This window comes from Telopea speciosissima, chromosome 5 (assembly GCF_018873765.1).
Source record: "Telopea speciosissima isolate NSW1024214 ecotype Mountain lineage chromosome 5, Tspe_v1, whole genome shotgun sequence".
Lineage (NCBI taxonomy): Eukaryota > Viridiplantae > Streptophyta > Magnoliopsida > Proteales > Proteaceae > Telopea > Telopea speciosissima.
In genome coordinates, this window is record NC_057920.1 from 69,495,887 (window position 1) to 69,516,019 (window position 20,133).

General features: G+C 39.0%; 3 protein-coding genes and 1 pseudogene across 3 annotated transcripts in view; all 4 read left to right on the forward strand.

Moving 5' to 3' along the window:
* LOC122661394 (L-type lectin-domain containing receptor kinase IV.2-like) overlaps positions 1-19,311 on the forward strand; it is a 30,883-nt gene extending 11,572 nt beyond the window's left edge. The window contains exon 2 of the mRNA XM_043856777.1: positions 19,203-19,311. Within this exon, the coding sequence (XP_043712712.1) occupies positions 19,203-19,245 (43 nt within the window). The 3' untranslated portion in view covers positions 19,246-19,311. The remainder of the gene's footprint in view (positions 1-19,202) is intronic.
* LOC122661397 (L-type lectin-domain containing receptor kinase SIT2-like) lies at positions 1,210-19,782 on the forward strand. Its single transcript, XM_043856779.1, has 3 exons — positions 1,210-3,132; positions 14,892-14,968; positions 19,771-19,782. Coding segments are annotated over exons 1-3 (2,001 nt in total). The 3' UTR covers positions 19,772-19,782.
* On the forward strand, positions 7,335-9,434 carry LOC122661393 (annotated as a pseudogene).
* Positions 17,487-19,563, forward strand: LOC122661395 (L-type lectin-domain containing receptor kinase IV.1-like). Its single transcript, XM_043856778.1, has one exon. The coding sequence runs from the start codon at positions 17,528-17,530 to the stop codon at positions 19,553-19,555; it is 2,028 nt and encodes a 675-aa protein (XP_043712713.1). The 5' UTR covers positions 17,487-17,527; the 3' UTR covers positions 19,556-19,563.
* Positions 19,783-20,133: the final 351 nt, after the last annotated feature.

Sequence of the window (20,133 nt, forward strand, 5' to 3'; positions counted from 1 at the left end):
AGGTGATTACCTTCCATGCGGAAATACATCCACACCTACCTAAAGAAAACTTGACTCGTAAATTTTTAGTTTATTTACTAATTTTTCATGAAACTAAAAGGTGTTTTAAGAAGAAAAAAATTGATTAATTTTTTCAATTTGAATGCGATGTTACAGTTTTGCTCACGAGGTGTGCCGGGGTCAACTATCAAGGCGGAATTATCATAGAGGAAAAAAGACCCAAAAAAAAAAAAAAAAACAGATGTGGGTCAGTTCTCATTTCAGAAAACAAAAAAGCAGTTCAGCTCTCATGTAGTGTCAAGGTCAATTTAAATTGATAGATAAGAAAAGACAATTTGTCTGGGTCCGAGACGTACTGGTTGGACCATCATGGATCTTTATCACCTCCAGTTTGCTGATCGGCCTAGTTCCCCAGTTCCTCTAACAAAGGGGGGCTGAAATGACCTCTCTACCCATGCCCAAACACCTTGCCCGGATGAGATCCACCATCCCCTTATTAGAGGAACTGGGGAACTGGGCCGGTCAGCAGAATGGAGGTGATAATTTTCCGGACCACCATCGCAGGCTCAGTTCTGTAAAATCAAATGCACGCTTCGAGACTTTGAGTGATACTTTGCAATATAGTTGGACCCTTGATAAAGAAAACACGATCTAAATTAGCCACACATCACATCAAATTTCAGAGTTAATTTAAATCAAATTCTCTTCTTTATATTATGCATTTAATGTCCATATACATAATTACATTATTCATTTATTCTTGACTCTAGACTCTAGACTCTAGACTCCAGAGTCCTTCCTGCCTTTGAATGGAAACAGTTGATTTAGATAAAATTAAATATAAAAATGGACGGCAGAGATTGGTGTTGTGATTCCTCTAAACTTCCTTCCACCTTCCGTTGGTTGTTACATGGACCAACCAATGACATTTAATGTACGGAAAGATTGGAGACAAATCAAAGAGTCGAAAAAGACAATTGGGGAATGTGAAACACCCTCACATGACTATGCCACACCCTGCTTGGTACGATACAAATCAATGTCAGCTTGCCTTGATAGACCATTATTTTCAACTTTTATCATAATAAAGTTTCTGAAACAAGACAAGAATGCCGATTCAGGAAAATTAATGAATGGTTGAGTCTTCTTAGGAGAGACTGAAGAAGAAAAACAGAAGAAAAAAGAAGAAGAAGAAGTGATAGCTAGACAATGATTCTCGAATTCCTGGTGTGGTTGCTTCTGTTTGGGAGATCTGTAGCATCATCAGAACAAGAAGATGTTGGTTTCACCTACAATGGATTTCGAGGAGTTAACTTGACCATGGATGGCTTAGCTCAGATTACAGAGAATGGACTCCTAATGTTGGTAAACACCACTACGCAACAGATGGGTCATGCTTTCTACCCTCATCCCCTTCACTTCAGAAATTTATCTACCGCTGATGCTTTATCATCCTTCTCTACTACTTTCGTATTTGCCATTTGGAAGTCAACAAGATTTGGTGGTCCTGGAATGGCGTTCGTGATTTCACCCTCAAGAGACTTCACAGGAGCTTTGCCAGGCAATTATCTCGGCCTCTTCAACACCACCAATATCGGCAACTCATCCAACCATGTCATTGCAATCGAGCTGGATTTCCTCCGAAACCTTGAGTTCAAGGACATTGATGGAAACCACGTTGGTATCGATATCAATGACTTGAAATCTCTTCAATCTGCCCCGGCGTCTTATTTTATAAGTAAAGATGCAAAGAATCGGTATGTGAACCTAAGCCTCACTGATGGACAACACTTGCAACTCTGGGTCGAATATCATGGTAAACAGAAGCAACTCAATGTGACTGTAGCTCCTATTAACATCCCTAAACCAACAATCCCACTCTTGTCCTTGAAAATTGATCTTTCTCCGATCATTGTAGATCCCATGTTTGTGGGCTTCTCTGCAGCTACATACGCCTTGCCAGTATCCCATTATGTGTTGGGATGGAGTTTTAAATTGAATGGCGAAGCAAGGGAACTCAATCTCTCCCAATTACCTAAGCCTCCTCTGCAAAAAAGTCATATAAAGAGAAGACCTAGAGTATTTATTGTTGCATTTTCTGTGATAGCTGCTACTTTTGTGTCTATCTCTATCTTCTTCGTCATTCAATTTATAGTGAAAAGGAAGAACAAGTTTGCCGAAGTGCTTGAAGATTGGGAACTCGATTATGGACCTCACAGGTTCAAATATAAAGATCTCTACATAGCCACCAAGGGGTTCAAGGACAAGGAGCTTCTTGGAACTGGTGGATTTGGTAGGGTGTACAGAGGTGTATTGCCCACAACCAAGACACAGGTTGCAGTGAAGCGCGTCTCCCATAATTCAAGACAAGGGGAGAGAGAATTCATTGCTGAGATTGTCAGCATTGGTAAATTGAGGCATCGGAGCATAGTAACACTCTTGGGCTATTGTCGTCGCAAGGGAGAGCTCCTTCTAGTCTACGATTTCATGCCTAATGGGAGTCTTGAAAAATTCCTCTTCGATCGAACAACAACAGAGACGATGCTGAATTGGTGTCAAAGATTTCGAATCATCAAAAATGTGGCAGCCGCGTTGTTGTATTTGCACGAAGAATGGGAACAAGTTGTGGTTCATAGAGATGTAAAGTCCAGAAATGTGTTATTAGACAAGGAGCTAAACGGAAGATTAGGAGACTTTGGGCTTGCAAGATTATATGATCATGGAACTGACCCTCAAACCACCCATGTTGTTGGGACGCTTGGTTATCTTGCACCAGAACTTTGTAAAACTGGGAAAACAAATCCTAGTGTGGATGTGTTTGCATTTGGAATTTTTTTGCTTGAAGTTGCTTGTGGTAGGAAGCCCATAGAGCCACAAGCATCTGAAGAGTGTCTGGTGTTGGTGGATTGGGTGATCTCATGTTGGAGTAGGGGCACCATTCTTGATACTGTTGACCCAAAATTGGGGTTGAATTATGAAGTGGAGGAAATGGAGTTAGTGTTAAAACTTGGATTGCTTTGCTCTCACTCAATTCCAACTGAAAGGCCAAATATGCGACAAGTCATGCGATATTTGGAGGGGGAGATTTCTCTACCAGAGCTGACACCGCTTGGTCTAAGAACAGCCATTGATAACACATTTTTTAGGGCTTCAAAAGGTTTTACTGATGTCTCTACTTTTAGTTCTCTTAGGAGCTGTTAACATCATCGGTTGCAGGTTGCAGAATCTACAATTCTCCAAAGGTCTATGACTCCACTCCATTGATTGAATTATAGCAATCCAGCTTTAATTCTTTCATAGATTATCTTTGTTTATATTGATAAGAGGTCCACTGTATAACTAAGTTTATTATCTTGTAACATAGATCTGTAATGAATTGAAATTCCCTCTTTAGATGTTAATACACAATTTTAATTCTTTGTAAATCCTATAAATTGCAGGATGTAAGAAACTTCAACACCTATAAATGGATATTTTTAAACAAACCGCTCTGATTCCTCTGTTTCAAAGATAGGCCTTTCTTCCTTCCTCTCTGTTACGAACCCATATCTACCCATCCTTGCAGTTCCTCGGTTGCAAACATCATCTTTAGCCATTTTTAACAGAAGTCTTCTTGTAGGAGGTAGAACAGACTATAAACCAGAAGGACTGGCTCCAGTGGACTTAGACAATGTGCTTCCATACAAATGGTAAAGAGTCGAGCACAGGCTCTGTCTTATTTGGTATGGAGTGTCTCCTTTGTTTTTGTGGGCTCTATGCCTTTTCTGTATTTGAACTCTGTCAATACCTCTTGGTAGTAAATGAAAGCATCTGTTGTCAAATTTTTTTGGTGTGTTAAAAACTTTTGATTATCATTAGGTGAAAGTTATACTTCACCCATGGAGAAAGAAGAATTCTCTCACAAAAACACCACTGATATGAGCTTGTTATTGGAACCCTATATCCTCACAAACAACCGCCTCTTATTGTAGAGGGTCAAAAACCCCTCTATAATCCAATCAGACAAGACTGATGGTAACGGTGATCAGATTCCTCCTTCACAATGGATGGAGGAAATTTTTTATTTTTTATTTTTTATTTTTTTTTTATGAAATGGGTGAAGGAAAACTTGGTTGTCACTATCAAACTCCTCCCCCGAGTTTTGAATAATGATAATGTCTTCTCTTACTTTTAAAAGATTTCATCAACCGTACCCTAATTCCTAATCGTTAAAAAACATCATTAAGTGATGATGTGGCATTTACAAATTTTCTAAAACCTCATAATACCCTTAATGTTTCTTTCTTCTTCTTCTTTATTAAAGTAGAATTCTGTGAATTATGTTCTTTGAGGGGATTGTTGTTTCCAATTTGGTCGCAGCTATTCAAGGGAGGGAGAACTCTTATAATGGTATGACTCTTGGTGAGAATTCAATTTCTCCTCAATCTCCCAATTTGACGCAAAGTGGAAAAGATAAGGATACATTTTTAAATGTTGGAGAAGTTCATGTAGTTGATTCCATTAAGCCACCTTCTTCTCATCCTACGCATGGCGGAGGAATGGAGAACTCGCTGGCTTTTTCAGGGGTGCCGGATTTTGCAGTTGGCGGAGGGCTTGAGAGGAGAGACATTGAGGTTGGGGAGTCTAATTTTAATGAGGTAGAATCAGTTCAAAGATTGGATTCTCATGGGTCGGATTGTGACCAATCTGATCAAGAGGAGGTGCAAGGCGGGTGGACTCAGGTGTTGGGTCCGAAAAATCGTGATGGCCGTAGGAATGCCCCTCGAAGTGGTCGTGTGGGTTGCCATATGGCAACTCCAGTTATTGGTAGAACTCAGACGTCAAAAGAAGGCAAAGCCTGGTGTTAAAGCAGTCGACACGGCAGTAGAAAAACCTCTAGTTGAAAAGGAGACCGCATCTCCCTTTTCACCAGAGGAGGAGGCTCTTTTGGCCCGTGTGGCTTTTGATTAGCCTAGTATATATGCTGAGATCCCCTGACGATCAAATAGGACAAGGACCCCCTTGGTGCACCTCGCAGATCCTCCGTAGCCTTGTTTTATTACTCTTCTCGGGTAAGGGAGTGGCTTGAAGCTTTCGCCAATATGGTTTAGGACTGAGTCCCCCTTTGTAAGCTTTAGCTTTCTTTGCCAGTATTCTGTCATAGGCTTGTTTGCCCCCTTTTATATTTTTAATAAAATTTCTCTTTTCTGAAAAAAAAATAAAAAAATAAAAAAAAAAGGGAGAATGTTCTCTGTGCCGTGATGCAACTTGCGCCTAGGCACATGGACAGCCTGTGCAGGGGGCAAGGTGGTCATTGTGCCCACCCCAATGTGCCTGAGCGTAGGTTGCGCTACGGCACAAAGAACAATGCCCCATTCTTTTATGTTAAAACATTATTACAGAGAGGTATTTATAAGGTTAAAGGAGCCCACAATCCTGAGATCTCAATAATCGTAGAAAACTCAAAATCCTAAACTGAGAAGAAGTGTGATTGGAAAGAGTTCCAATTAGAAGGTATATCACATGTGAGAGGACTCCAAATAATAGAAGGTAGGTTGCAAGTTGTGAACAGATAGAGATCTCTGTCTATTATTAGGAGTCCTCTTTGAAAGGATACTGGCGATTCTTGCTCCATCTGGTAGCTAATTGCAATACAAGAAACAAGGTCTATGGCGGCATTTTTAAACAGTGCAGTATACAAAAAATATGCCATCGAAAATACATAACAACATTCAAATTTTCTCCGCAAATGTGCAGTTAAATATAGTGCCGGAATTGAAATACAACATTGTATGCATGCAAGTAACTGTGTATGTTCACTATCGCCGACGTTTTAAAACAAAGCCGTTAAAATACATAATACAACAGCAGTCATTTTAACACTGCCGTAGTGTTATAAAAACCACTAAATATAAAATTTTCAACAACATGTTATTATAATGAAAAATTTACTTAGACACCCCCTAAACTATAGCCATTTTGCTTATTATCTTCAAAATTTTCAAATAATTATTTGAACACCCCTTGCAGTTTACCATTTCTTTCAAGTAGGTCTAGTCCGTCACTTGAACAGATGTGTCTGGTTGCAGCCTGCGCTCCCAAGTAGAGAACAATCACCCTATATATAATCAAACTAATTTATGTATCTAACTCACTGGATTTTTCTGTTACACCTCTACAATCATCTCTTTAGTTACATCAAATTAAAAGTAAATATTGTCAGATTTCAAACTCTCTTTGTTTCAAAACGTATAATAATACACATCGGCATTGGACATTAACATGTTTTGTAAAGAAGTCATAAACAGTGGAGCTGTGGAAGGTGCGTGAGTTCAAAAAGTCCTGTGAGAAGAATCATATCACACCCCCAACCAAAGACTACTTACCCTTATATATTAATCATCAGAACTTTGAATATAATTAGGTGTTCCACTTCTTTCCTCACTCTTCAGATGCATGCAAGTCTTCCCATTAGTGGTTGCAATTCAACATAAAACCTACTCCACACAACTAGTGACTCTGTAGGTCCTCTTTCTTTCTTAACTTTTAAGCTAAGTTGACGACTTAGTGTGCAATAATCCATTGACCACTTAAAACACGATGGGTTTGTTGACCACTCAAAACACGATGGACATGTTTTTCTGTTAGCACTTGGCAGAGCAAGAGAAAAGTCCCCATTCAATTCCCCACAAGTGTGTTTAACTTCTTTTTTATATCTTCTTCATTGTATACTCCTTTTCTGCCCAACATCTCCCAATTCTATAATAATTTTGGTTAAAATTAAGATTCTTCTTCGGATGGGTCCAGGAATCGAAAGCTACCATGCACCTTTCAGTGTAGAAGTCTCATCAAGGTCTCACACTCCATTTATTATTACATAATTTAGAAGGTATCCCAATTCACAACGGGATCCTATTTCGATGCCCCACAATGGTTGGTCCGTCTAAATCTAATAACTTATAGGTGAAGAAGGTTTTTTTTGTTGGAGAGCATGGTTCTTGTGTCAGTGTGGGGCTAATGAAAATGCATACGAAAGCATCAATAAAGGTGAGATTTTTGCTTTAATCGATCGATTTAAAGTTTGAACCATTGGATTATCCGGTTAGCACACATTAAGGGAATATGAAACTCCAAGGGGACGAACCAAGCCTATATGACAATTCCACCACTCCCTAAGTCATAAATCACTACTACCCTGCCTTGACACAACATTTATTAATCAGTCTATTTGGTCCAAAGGTTCAAACATACGAATTAAATTCAATCCATCCGACTTGGTGGTGACAATTGTTCCTGGCAAAAACGATCCTAAGATCTTTATAGAAAGAAGGCCAAGTCCTCTCTCACAAAAATCTTAGAGATCGAGCAGAGAGTACGAAAAAATAAAGTGGCAAACAATGTTGTTCAAGTGTGTGCTGTTGTTTCTTCTCCTTATTAGCAGATTTGTAGCATCACAACAAGAAGATGTTGCTTTCACCTACAATGGTTTTCGAGGAGTTAACATGAGCTTGGACGGCTTAGCCCAGATTACAGAGAGTGGCCTTCTAACGTTGGTAAGCACCAAAATGGCACAGGTGGGTCATGCCTTCTACCCCCATCCGATTCACTTCAGGAATTCCTCCACCGGTACTGCTCTCTCCTTCTCTACTACTTTTGTGTTTGCCATGTTCTCTGAGTTAACAACAGTAGGAGGTCCTGGAATCGTGTTGGTGATCTCTCCCTCCCCAAACTTCCCAGGAGCTTTTCCAAGCAGTTTTCTTGGGCTTTTTAACATGACTAACATCGGCAAATCATCCAATCATGTAATTGGAGTTGAGTTGGATACCCTACAAAACGAAGAGTTTAATGATATCAATGGTAACCATGTCGGAATTGACATTAACGACTTGAAATCTGTTGACTCTGCTCCAGCATCTTATTTTAGTGATCAACAGAATCGACCTCTGAACCTGAACCTCTTCTGTGGACAACCCATACAAGTCTGGGTGGAATATGATGGTACAGAGAAGCAACTTAATGTGACTTTAGCACCGATTACTGTCCCTGCTAAACCAACAATTCCCCTCTTATCTTTGAACATTGATCTCTCTCTGTTCATGGTAGATCCCATGTTTGTGGGATTCTCATCATCTACTTCTGCTTTAGACGTTTCTCATTATGTGTTGGGTTGGAGCTTTAGGATGAACGGGCAAGCAAAAGATCTCTCCATCTCCCAACTTCCTAAGCTTCCTCTAATAGGGCCTAAAACAAAATCTAATATTTTTAACCTTTGGTTTCCTGTGGTCGGTGCTGGTTTAAATGTTGTCAATCTTCATCATCCAATTTATTGTAAGAAGGAAGAAAAAGTTCGCAGAAGTTCTTGAGGACTGGGAACTTGAATATGGACCTCACAGGTTCAAATATAAAGATCTCTACATTGCAACTAAAGGATTTGATGAGAAGGAGCTTCTTGGTATAGGTGGGTTTGGTAAGGTCTACAGAGGTATATTACCCACCACAAAACAAGAAGTTGCAGTGAAGAGAGTGTCACATGATTCGAGACAAGGGGTGAGGGAATTCATTGCTGAGATCGCCAGCATCGGTAAATTGCAGCATCGAAGCATAGTGACACTCTTGGGGTATTGCCGACGTAAAGGAGAGCTCCTTCTAGTCTACGATTTCATGCCCAACGGAAGTCTAGACAGGTTCCTCTTTGATCAATCACCCACCAGAAAGACGAAATTATTGAGTTGGAATCAAAGGTTTCAAATAATCAAAAGCGTGGCATCAGCGTTACTATATTTTCATGAAGAATGGGAACAAGTTGTGGTTCACAGAGACGTTAAGTCCAGTAATGTCATGTTAGACGGGGAGTTAAACGGAAGACTGGGAGATTTTGGGCTTGCAAGGTTATATGATCATGGAGGCGATCCTAAGAGCACCCATGTGGTGGGGACGTTTGGTTATCTTGCACCAGAACTTTCTAGAACTGGCAAAGCAAACCCTAAAGTAGATGTGTTCGCGTTTGGGGTTTTCTTGCTGGAAGTGGCTTGTGGTAGGCGGCCTATAGAGGCAAAAGCAACAGAGGATGAGTGTATTGTGTTGGTGGAATGGGTGATCTCATGTTGGAGTAGAGGAAGGATTCTTGAAACTGTGGATCCCAAATTGGAAATGAATTATGAGGTTGAGGAAATGGAATTAGTGTTAAAACTTGGATTGCTTTGCTCTCAATCCATTCCAACTGCAAGGCCATGCATGCGACAAGTTGTGCGCTACTTGGAGGGAGAGATTCCACTACCAGAGCTGCCATCTCTGAGGCTGAGTCAGAGCGTTTTTGTGCCTTCTTCAGAAAGGGGTACCTGTGATATCTCTATTTGGAGTCCTTATTACCTTGGGAGTGCAGTGAGTACGTCATCATCGATTGCAGATTCTTTACTCTCTGGAGGACGTTGACTCTGTTATGAGTTTGATTGCAAACTAAGGCATGGCCTTTCTCTTCAAGCCGGAATAGTAAGCTTATGGACCATTGGGATGACTGAATTTCAATTTAGATCTTCTATTGCCGAGCAACTCGGCAGGCAGGACCCTACTGCTAAGTCACAGTCTTACTTCTACTCGGACAGGACGCTCGAACAAAGGTAAGCAGGTGGTCATTTCCTGCCTGTTTTGCTTATGCTTGTAAACCCTCTTATTCATGAGAATTTGTCTTTATAGCTCTATTTCCCTGCTTCTAAGGGTCATGGCCCACACGGCCCACCTGCTTGTACAGTTTTTTTTATTTTTTTTTAATATATATTTTAAGACGGAAGGCTTCTCTTGATAGGATGGACCAAGCAAAGTCATGCCAAAGAAGTGCCTCTGTTTCTCTGTGAGGTTTAGTGGATTAATTATTTATTCAATAAGTTGTTTTTTATTTGTTACTGGTTTCCTACTTTTATTTCTACATTTCTACCCTTAGTTAATTAATTTATTGTTGACGCGAGGGTCATTTTTGGTCTTTATTGTCTTTTATTTGTTAGTCTGTCATTTAAAGTTTGTTGATATGAGATCGGATTGCCTTAGAATTTGTTTATTTTTTTGGATGGTTTTGAAAAGTATAGTGAGACTGTTCATAGCTGAACAGGACTGTTCCTCATTGGAAAATTTTTTGTTGCTATCCGGGTTTGCAGCTAGGGGTGTCAAACGGTCGGTTCGGTTCGATTTTCAGTCGGGTTGGATCAGTTTCGATTTTAGAATGAGTGAGATTAAAATCAAACCATTAAGAAACTTGGTTTTTGTTCGGTTTCGATTTTGATCCATTGTGGTTTTGCTTTATTTCGATTTTTCAATATTGGGTTAATCTCGGTTTAGATCGTTTTGTTTTCGAGTTTGAACCACAATAAAATCTTACATTCATAATTTATAGTGAAAAAATATTCGATAAAAACATTTTAATTCACCTACCTCAATTCAAAATAAGTAAACAACCATGAATAAGAGAAGTTCATGTTGTAATTCGAACAAAGAAAAATAAATTGTAAGGGGAAGAATGAAAGATAACTAATATTTAAATCAATAAATAAATTGAGTTTATAGTGAAATCATTATTTCAAATCATATAATTATTTAATATTAATTGTAAAAGAAAGATAATTAATATTAAAATCAATAAATAATCACTGAGAAAATAACTAATATTGAAATCACAAAATGAACCCTACGATCAAATCATTTATGTGACAATCCAATTAGTCTTGTGATGGAAGAAGCATTGTTACAAATCAATTTCACACTATATGCATTGCACCATAGAGAGGTTGTGTTAGAAGATAAGGAAGATACCTTTCAATTGACATCCTAAAATTCTACAACAATGTGAAAGGGTACCAACCAATTGCACTAACAATTACCTTCCTCATTTGAAATATTGAATGATATAAAATTCAGCATGAATGGATGATCATTGGCTTTTTTATTACTCATATGGATGGCCAAAAAACACTAGAATATGGTATTCATAAATTTAAAATTATCAATTATAATAGATTTATGGTTAAATGGTAATCGAATCATTATTTATTTTATACATGTAACCATTAATTTCAGGCCAATTTTGACGGTTTATGTATTGTATTCTATAGTTTGGATTGTGGGACTCACTCAACCTAAAGTGCAACTCACTCATGCAAGACCACATTTGAATCAAATTCTTCTTTTCTCACCTTTCATATATAAAATATATATATATATATATATATATATACTTCCTTCTAGGCCTCTATATTGCATAATAGAAATATGGGAAAAAGATCTCTACTAGTGGTGTTTCCTATATCCTCTCATAGGGCAACGTGAAATGACGCCTCTACCCCCTGTATAGACACCTAAACGCACTCACTCATTGGCCTAGATACTAGTGTAGAGACCATACGACCTAGTAGAGATCTCTTGTCCTAAAAATATATATAAGAAAATAGATAACTAGCCGTAGAAATATGGTCATTAGAATAGAACTGTAAGAATATAACTGTTAAAATTATAATCGTTGAAAATTAATGATTAGTTATATTATGGCTTAATAGAATCACATTTTTTCTAAGTTTTAGATAAACAAAATTATTAGTTATATTATGGCTTAGTAGAATCACATTTTTTCTGAGTTTTAGATAACAAAATTTCACCTTACTTGAGAGTACAGTTTTAAAGTAGAAATTTTTTTTTAACAAAAGCTATAGTTGAATCGCAAGACAAAACCAACACCACAATATTTTACAAGACACTTTTCCTGTATATTTTACATTTTACAAAAAACATTGAAATGTTTCGAACTAATGAATCTGAATTTTTCTCATGTAAACTATTATTTACAATTTTTCATGGAAACAATAGCGGTTTTAAGAAGAAGAAAAAAACTGATTGGTTTTTTGATCTCAGTCATGGTTTTAAAATCAGGAATCAAATCAGTGAATCGGCCGATTCAAATCAGAATCAGCTAAACCGATCCCAATTTTCAATGCTTGCTCCTAATCGTTGCTTTATGAATCGAAATCTGATTGGCCCAATCGAAACAGGATCTAGGGATTCTTACTCATTTTCTTTTTAATCCATCTTGAATCTAATCGATTTATGATTCACAATAACCAATTTTCATCATAAAAGTAAAATAGCTTAGATTCCTTATTCCTAAACCAATTCAAGTCAATTTGGATCTGATTCAAATGGACATCTTCTCTGACCCATTTTGTTTCTGATTCCGAGTTATAATACCTTGATCTCAATAAAACATTAAATTTTGTCAAACTGAATCGATTTGTGTCTATGTCGTCATGACTCTCAAAATTTCTACCAAACCCAAAAAATAAAAAAAATAAAAAAAAAAACCTCTCAAAACCACCAAAACAAAAGAATGCAGAATTGCAGATAGTGATACGTTTTGCTCACGAGGTGTGCCGGTGTGAAGAAGGAAACTTTGAAGAGAAATAACAAAGACAGGAAAGCAGAGAGAGAAGAAGAGAAACACAATGTTGTGGCTCAGCTCTCATGTGCTGTCAGGACTCAGGATCGATAAATATTGAGAAAGTAAAAAAGGCAATTTTTCTGGTCCAAGAATTGGAAAAATATTTAATATCTAAGTTATCTTATCTTAGTGGATACGTCAGATTCCACCTTTCATAGTTTCATAGGAGAGGATTCCACTCCGTCTTGAAGGGTTATCACGCCATCGTCACCAAATTCACCAAATCCATCACATGTTGTTGATTCGACTCGATTCAATTGGTAGTCTTATGTCAGGGGAAGGGGGAAAATTAAATGAGGCAGATACCAAGTGGTTTCCATCATATTCATTTCCACTTGACTAAATTGGCCTTCATAGACCATTTTTTTAACTTGGTCCTTAAATGTTTCTAAAAAAGATCAATTAAACAAAGAAAGGTGAAAGAAAGAAAGAATGATGATTCTCTATCACAAAAATCTAAAGCTTTGAGAGACAATGTTTCTCGAGTTCGTGGTGTGGTTTCTTCTCTTAATTGGGAGATCTGAAGCTTCACATCAAGAAGAAGATGTTGGTTTCACCTACAATGGATTTAAAGGAGTTAATATGAGGTTGGACGGTTTGGCACAGATTACAGAGAATGGCCTCCTTATGTTGGTAAACACCACTAATCAAGAGGTGGGTCATGCTTTCTACCCTCATCCCCTTCACTTCAAGAATTCATCCACCGGTAATGCTTTTTCCTTCTCTACTACTTTTGTATTTGCCATTCATAAGTTAATCAGATTTGGGGGCACTGGAATTGCGTTCGTGATTGCACCTTCAAGAGAATTCACAGGTGCTTTGCCAGGCAATTATCTCGGTCTCTTCAACTTGACCACCATCGGCAAACCATCCAACCATGTCATCGCAATCGAGCTGGATACCCTCCGAAACAAAGAGTTCAACGACATCGATGGAAACCATGTTGGTATCGATATCAATGACTTGAAATCTCTTCAATCTGCTCCTGCGTCTTATTTTAGTGATGAACAGAATCGGCGTGTGAACATAACCCTCATCGATGGACAGCCCTTGCAAATCTGGGTGGAATATTATGGTACAGAGAAGCAACTTAATGTGACTTTAGCTCCTATTAACGTCCCTAAGCCAACAATCCCACTCTTGTCCTTCAAAATTGATCTTTCTCAGATCATTTTGGATCCCATGTTTGTGGGCTTCTCCTCAACTACATATGTCATGCCAGTATACCATTATGTATTGGGATGGAGTTTTAAAATGAATGGGGAAGCAAGAGAACTCACTCTCTCCCAATTTCCTGAGCTTCCTCGCCAAAAAAGACATCAAAAGAGTCCTAGGATTCTAATTAATGTTGCATTTTATGTGATTGGTGCTAATTTAGTGCTAATCTCGATCTTCTTCATCATCCAATTTATATTGAAAAGGAAGAACAAATTTGCCGATGAAGTGCTTGAAGATTGGGAACTCGATTATGGACCTCACAGGTTCAAATATAAAGATCTCTACATAGCCACCAAGGGGTTCAAGGACAAGGAGATCCTTGGAGCTGGTGGTTTTGGTTGTGTCTACAGAGGTGTATTACCAATTTCCAAGACAGAAGTTGCAGTGAAGCGAGTCTCCCACAATTCTAAACAAGGTGAGAGAGAATTCATTGCTGAGATCGTAAGCATCGGTAAATTGAGGCATCGGAGCATAGTAACACTCTTGGGCTATTGCCGTCGCAAGGGAGAGCTCCTTCTAGTCTATGATTTCATGCCCAACGGGAGTCTTGATAAATTCCTCTTCGATCGAACAACAATAACAACAACAGAGACGATGCTGAGTTGGTGTCAAAGATTTCGAATCATCAAAAGCGTGGCTGCGGCGTTATTATATTTGCACCAAGAATGGGAACAAGTTGTGGTGCACAGAGACGTAAAGTCCAGTAACGTGTTACTAGACAAGGAGCTCAATGGAAGATTAGGAGATTTTGGGCTTGCAAGATTATATGATCATGGAAGTGATCCTCAAACAACCCATGTTGTGGGGACGCTTGGTTATCTTGCACCAGAACTTAGTGCAACTGGGAAAGCAAACCCTAGTGTTGATGTGTTTGGATTTGGGGCTTTTTTACTTGAAGTTGCTTGTGGTAGGAGGCCAATAGAACCAGCTGAAGCATGTGAAGAAGAAGAAGAAGAAGAAGAAGAGCGTGTGGTGTTGGTGGATTGGGTGATCTCGTGTTGGAGTAGGGGCAGGATTTTTGATACTGTGGACCCAAAATTGGGGATGAATTATGAAGTGGATGAAATGGAGTTGGTATTAAAACTTGGATTGCTTTGCTCTCACCCCATTCCAACTGCAAGGCCATGTATGCGACAAGTTATGCGATATTTGGAGGGGGAGGTTTCTCTACCAGAGCTGACACCGATTCATGATTCATCTAAGAACAGCCATTGATCAAGACACATCTTTTTTACCTTCAAAAGGTTTTAGTGATATCTCTATTTGGTGTCCTCTTAGCAGTGCAATGACTCAGTACTCATCATCTGCCTCTGTTGCGGAATCTCTCTAGTCTCTCAAGGTCGGTGACTCCAATTAATAATGGCTTTACTTCTTACATATGATATGTACATACTCTTTAGGTTTTTTATTCACCAGTGGTCGTTTCTGGCATTCACAGTTATGTATTGAGTAAATTATTGAGAGGAGTCATGTTTATTGATGTCGGTAGGTGTGGTGTAGCCTAGCCGTATAGGTAAGTAACACTTTAACAACTACCACTAGACCCAGACTTGGTAACAAACTAGCTAGAGAATCCTTTGCCTTGCACTTGCATAGAAGTGTACTGTGGCCTGTCTATCTTCGGCATTAATAAAAAGTCTCTATTGTGCGATGCATATCATACGGTACAACAGAGGTCAGTACGAGAGAGGATCTGAACTCGCTCCCACTAACATGGCAGAGCATAGGGCCGCACGGTCTCTGACTAGGTTTCCCTCATCAATTGGGATCCTCTCCTATCCTGTGCAGCCTCACACAGGCAAGGGTGAAACCCTGTGTGAGGCTGCACGGCGACCACATAGGCAGGTGGCAGCAGAGGATCCAAATCCATCACTCATTCCCTCCCCTCTTTCGTTTTTAAGGTTATTATCTCTGTTATCTATTGTCTCTATTATATCTTTCTTATTAGTTCTTGGTGGGGGAAAACTTTGTCTTAACCGATCCAACCGAGTGGACAAATGGTCCAAAACCACCCGCCTTTCTTGTATTCTCACTCTCCCATGTATTGCGAATCCTTTCCCCTTTTTCTATTATATTTTTAGGGAATAGATTCGTTGGTCGATGGACCATAAGGATTTGAGGGCTTGGAAGAAAGAGAAAGCAAAAAAATGGTATTTTTGGGAGAAATATTCAATTTCTGTGGTCAGGTGCTTTAGACCAAAAAAAAAATCCTCTCCAATTCCCCAATGGTGTAATGCAGTGCACTACGGGGTGAAGAGGTCGACACCTAGCAGGTGCGACATCCAACAGTACAAACTCATTGATCTAGTTGTTTTTTTTTTTTTTTTTTTCCGAACTCGACATCATTGGATGTCGCATCTACTAGGCGTCGACCTCTTCACCTCAAAGTGCACTACACTGCAGTACTGCACCAATGAAGAATTGGAGAGGATTTAAATCCTCCAAACTACGGTGTCATTTACCTGGTCAGTGAACGATAAACTTTTCTCCTTTTTCTGTGCATAAGAAGAAAAGCTCAAATAGGAAGCCAAACTTTAAGTTCTATCCATATAGAAGTTTATTATTCCATACCAAAAAAAAAAAAAGGGGGGGGGGCCGTTCTATGTGCCGTAGCGCAGTCTACACCCAAGCACATGGGGGTAGGCACAATGATCACCCTGCCCGCTCATTTGCAACATTCATACATTGGATCATTCATACATTGGATTTGTTTTCCCTTTCATTTCCATACGCTTTAAGTATTTTTCCAAGACAGAAATTGGGAATCAAAGTAAATTATTGTGAACGTTCCTAATGAGTGGTGCTGGCATTTAGGAGAGACAAAGGAGGAACGGAGAAAGAAAATGGAAAGAAAACAGGTGAAATGTGGTTCACATTTCAAACGGAGCCAAGGTCAATAAGCAAAAGATCAAAAAGGAAAAGAGAAAGCAAAAAGTAATTTGCCAATGGGTCGTCTTCTGGGTACCCACGTCAAGAAAGAAAGTTTAAGTGGGGAAATTAACTGAGTTTTTCTACACCCACGGAAAGTGGGGTAAGAAAGTGAAGGACCGAGTTTTTTCACACCCTCGTCTCCCTTGATCGAGTGGTTCAGAATTCAGATAGTGTTGAAAGAAGTATCCCACACACAGTTCATAGTCTCGGATCGGTAACGGTCGAAATCAATCCCAATACCGATCTGATCCACTTGTATGGACAAGGGTTAAATAAGTTTAAAAAAAAAAAAACATATTTTTAATTAAAAAAAAAACAAAGACAAAAGTGTCATATTTGCCCGAGTTTGGGCGATCCTGATCCAACCGATACCGGGATTATGAACACTTTGATCCCACAAGGAATGGATGTATCATGGGCTTTATTGATGGACGTACTTTTTTGAGCCCACAATGTAAAAAACAATTTCGATCAAAAATAAGATATAATTTGGGAAAAATTTAAGGACGGCCTTGTGATTCTGGTGCCCAGACACTACCTCTAATGAAATAAAAAATCTCATTCAAGCAAATCTCTCTGTGCGTGCGTGGGAGAGATCTACTTGTGGGGGAAAATTAGATCCCACCTAACTTAGAGAGTAAAAAAATAAGGTTTCAAATAAATTTGATGTGTCAAGAAAAAAAAAAATTCCCAAATGAAAGTAGTATGGAGTGACCTAATGAGTCAGTCTCCTCTCCTCTCCTCTCCTCTATGACTTTTATCATCCTTAGCAACAAATCAATGTCAGCCTACCTTTGTAGACCATTCAACCGATTTGATCTTTAAGTCCTAAGCTAACTAACTCAATTAAAACAGTGTATTAAAAGGAAAGGAATAAGTGAATGCCCATATCTTAGAAGAAGAGAGAGAAACAACTGGTATACAATGTTCCTCAAATTCGCGGTTTTGTTCCTTCTCCTTGGGAGATCTGTAGCATCACAACAAGATGATCTTGGTTTCACCTACAATGGATTTGGAGGAGTTGACTTGAGCTTGGATGGCTTAGCTCAGATTACAAACAATGGCCTTCTAATGTTGGTAAACAACACTATGCAACAGAAAGGTCATGCCTTCTACCCTCATCCGCTTCAATTCATGAATTCATCGACAGGTACTGTTTTCTCCTTCTCCACTACCTTTGTTTTTGCCATGTATTCTGAGTTTACCACAGTTGGTGGTCCTGCAATGGCGTTTGTAATTGCACCTTCAACAGATTTCTCAAGTGCTTTACCAAGCATTTATCTAGGCCTCTTCAATAAGACCAACCTCGGCAATTCATCCAACCATCTCATAGCAATCGAGATGGATTGTGTCCAAAATTTGGATTTCAATGACATCGATGGTAACCATGTCGGTATCGATATCAATGACTTGAAATCAGTTGAATCTGCTCCGGCTTCTTATTTTAGTGATCAAGAAAATCGATATGTGAACCTGACCCTCTTCAGTGGACATGCCTTGCAACTTTGGGTGGAATATTCTGGTGAACAAAGGCAACTTAATGTAACTTTAGCTCCAATTGAAGTTCCTAAACCAAAGATCCCCCTCTTGTCCTTGAACATTGATCTTTCCCCAATCATATTGGATCCTATGTTTGTGGGTTTCTCCTCAACTACTGCTGTCATAAAAGCACCTCATTATGTGTTGGGGTGGAGCTTCAAGATGAATGGGCAAGCAAAAGCTCTGTCTCTGTCTCAACTTCCTAAGCTTCCTCGAACAGGGCCTAAAACACAATCTAAAATTTTTAACATTGGATTTCCTGTGATTGGTGTTAGTTTAGTGTTAATTTCAATTTTCCTCATCCAATTTATTGTTGCAAGGAAGAAAAAATTCGCAGACGTTCATGAAGATTGGGAATTTGAATATGGACCTCAAAGGTTCAAATATAAAGATCTTTACATTGCAACCAGAGGATTTAATGAGAAGGAGCTTCTTGGTATAGGTGGCTTTGGTAAGGTCTACAGAGGTGTATTACCCAATTCAAATGAAGAAGTTGCAGTGAAGAGAGTATCACATGATTCAAGACAAGGGGTGAGAGAATTCATTGCTGAGATCGTCAGCATCGGTAAATTGCAGCATCGAAACATAGTGACACTCTTGGGTTATTGCCGACGTAAAGGAGAGCTCCTTCTAGTCTACGATTTCATGCCGAATGGAAGTCTAGACAAGTTCCTCTTTGATGATGAATCAACAAACCAGACGAAATTGAATTGGAATCAAAGATTTCAAATAATCAAAGGCGTGGCATCTGCGTTACTATATCTTCACGAAGAATGGGAACAAGTTGTGGTTCACAGAGATGTAAAGTCCAGTAATGTCATGTTAGATGGGGATCTAAACGGAAGACTGGGAGATTTTGGGCTTGCAAGATTATATGATCATGGAGGCAATCCTAAAACCACAAATGTTGTGGGGACGTTTGGTTATATTGCACCAGAACTTGCTAGAACTGGGAAGGCGAAACCTAGCGTGGATGTGTTCGCTTTTGGGGTTTTTTTGCTTGAAGTCGCTTGTGGTAGGAGACCTGTAGATCAGTCATTCCAAGCATCATCAGAAGAAGAGTGTATTGTGTTGGTGGAATGGGTGATCTCAAGTTTGAATAAGGGGGCGATTCTTGAAACTGTGGATCCCAAATTGGAAATGAATTATGAAGTGGAGGAGATGGAATTGGTTTTAAAACTTGGATTGCTTTGCTCTCAATCCATTCCAACTGCAAGGCCATGTATGAGACAAGTTGTTCGTTATTTGGGGGGAGAGACTCCATTGCCGGAGCTGCCATCTCTGAGTCGGAGCGTTTTTGTGAATTCAGAAGGTACTGGTAATGTCTCTATTTGGTTTCCTTATCATCATGGTAGGAGTGCAATGACTCCGCAATCATCGGTTGCAGATTCTCTACTCTCTGGAGGACGTTGAATCTATCTGATTATATATCGCCAAGTTATTTTGTTATGTGTCTCGAATTCATGTACCCATTTCAAATATTGACTCCAGCCGGTTACCCGTCTTGTTGTAGAGTGAGTTGAATTTGGGGTTTTCGTGGTTTTATTTTCAGAAGAGAACAACAGCGCCGGTTTTGGGTGTTTTGAGAGATCTCCACATTGTAACTTTCTTCCATTACATAGGGAAACATCTTCAGCTGCGTCCGTGGACGTAGCACGTTTTTAATGGTGTGTGAACCACGTTGAATCTTTGTGTCATCTTCATCTGTTTTTGTTTCTGTTTGTATTTCGCTTGGTGTTTGTTCTAACATATTTGATTGAAATAGCCCAAGTATTAATTCCTAATTTACATTGTTTGGGTATGTATATTAGATGCAAACTGACATGCCTAAGAAGTCCGGCTGCGAGCTTTAATCGTTGATATTAAGTTATCTTTTATTTATGGATTAGTAGTTAAACCAATTTTATTGGTAGAAGTAGTTAAACCAATTATGTCTACTTCTTTGCCTGGTTTGTTTTATTTATTGTAGTTAAACCAATTTGGATATAAAT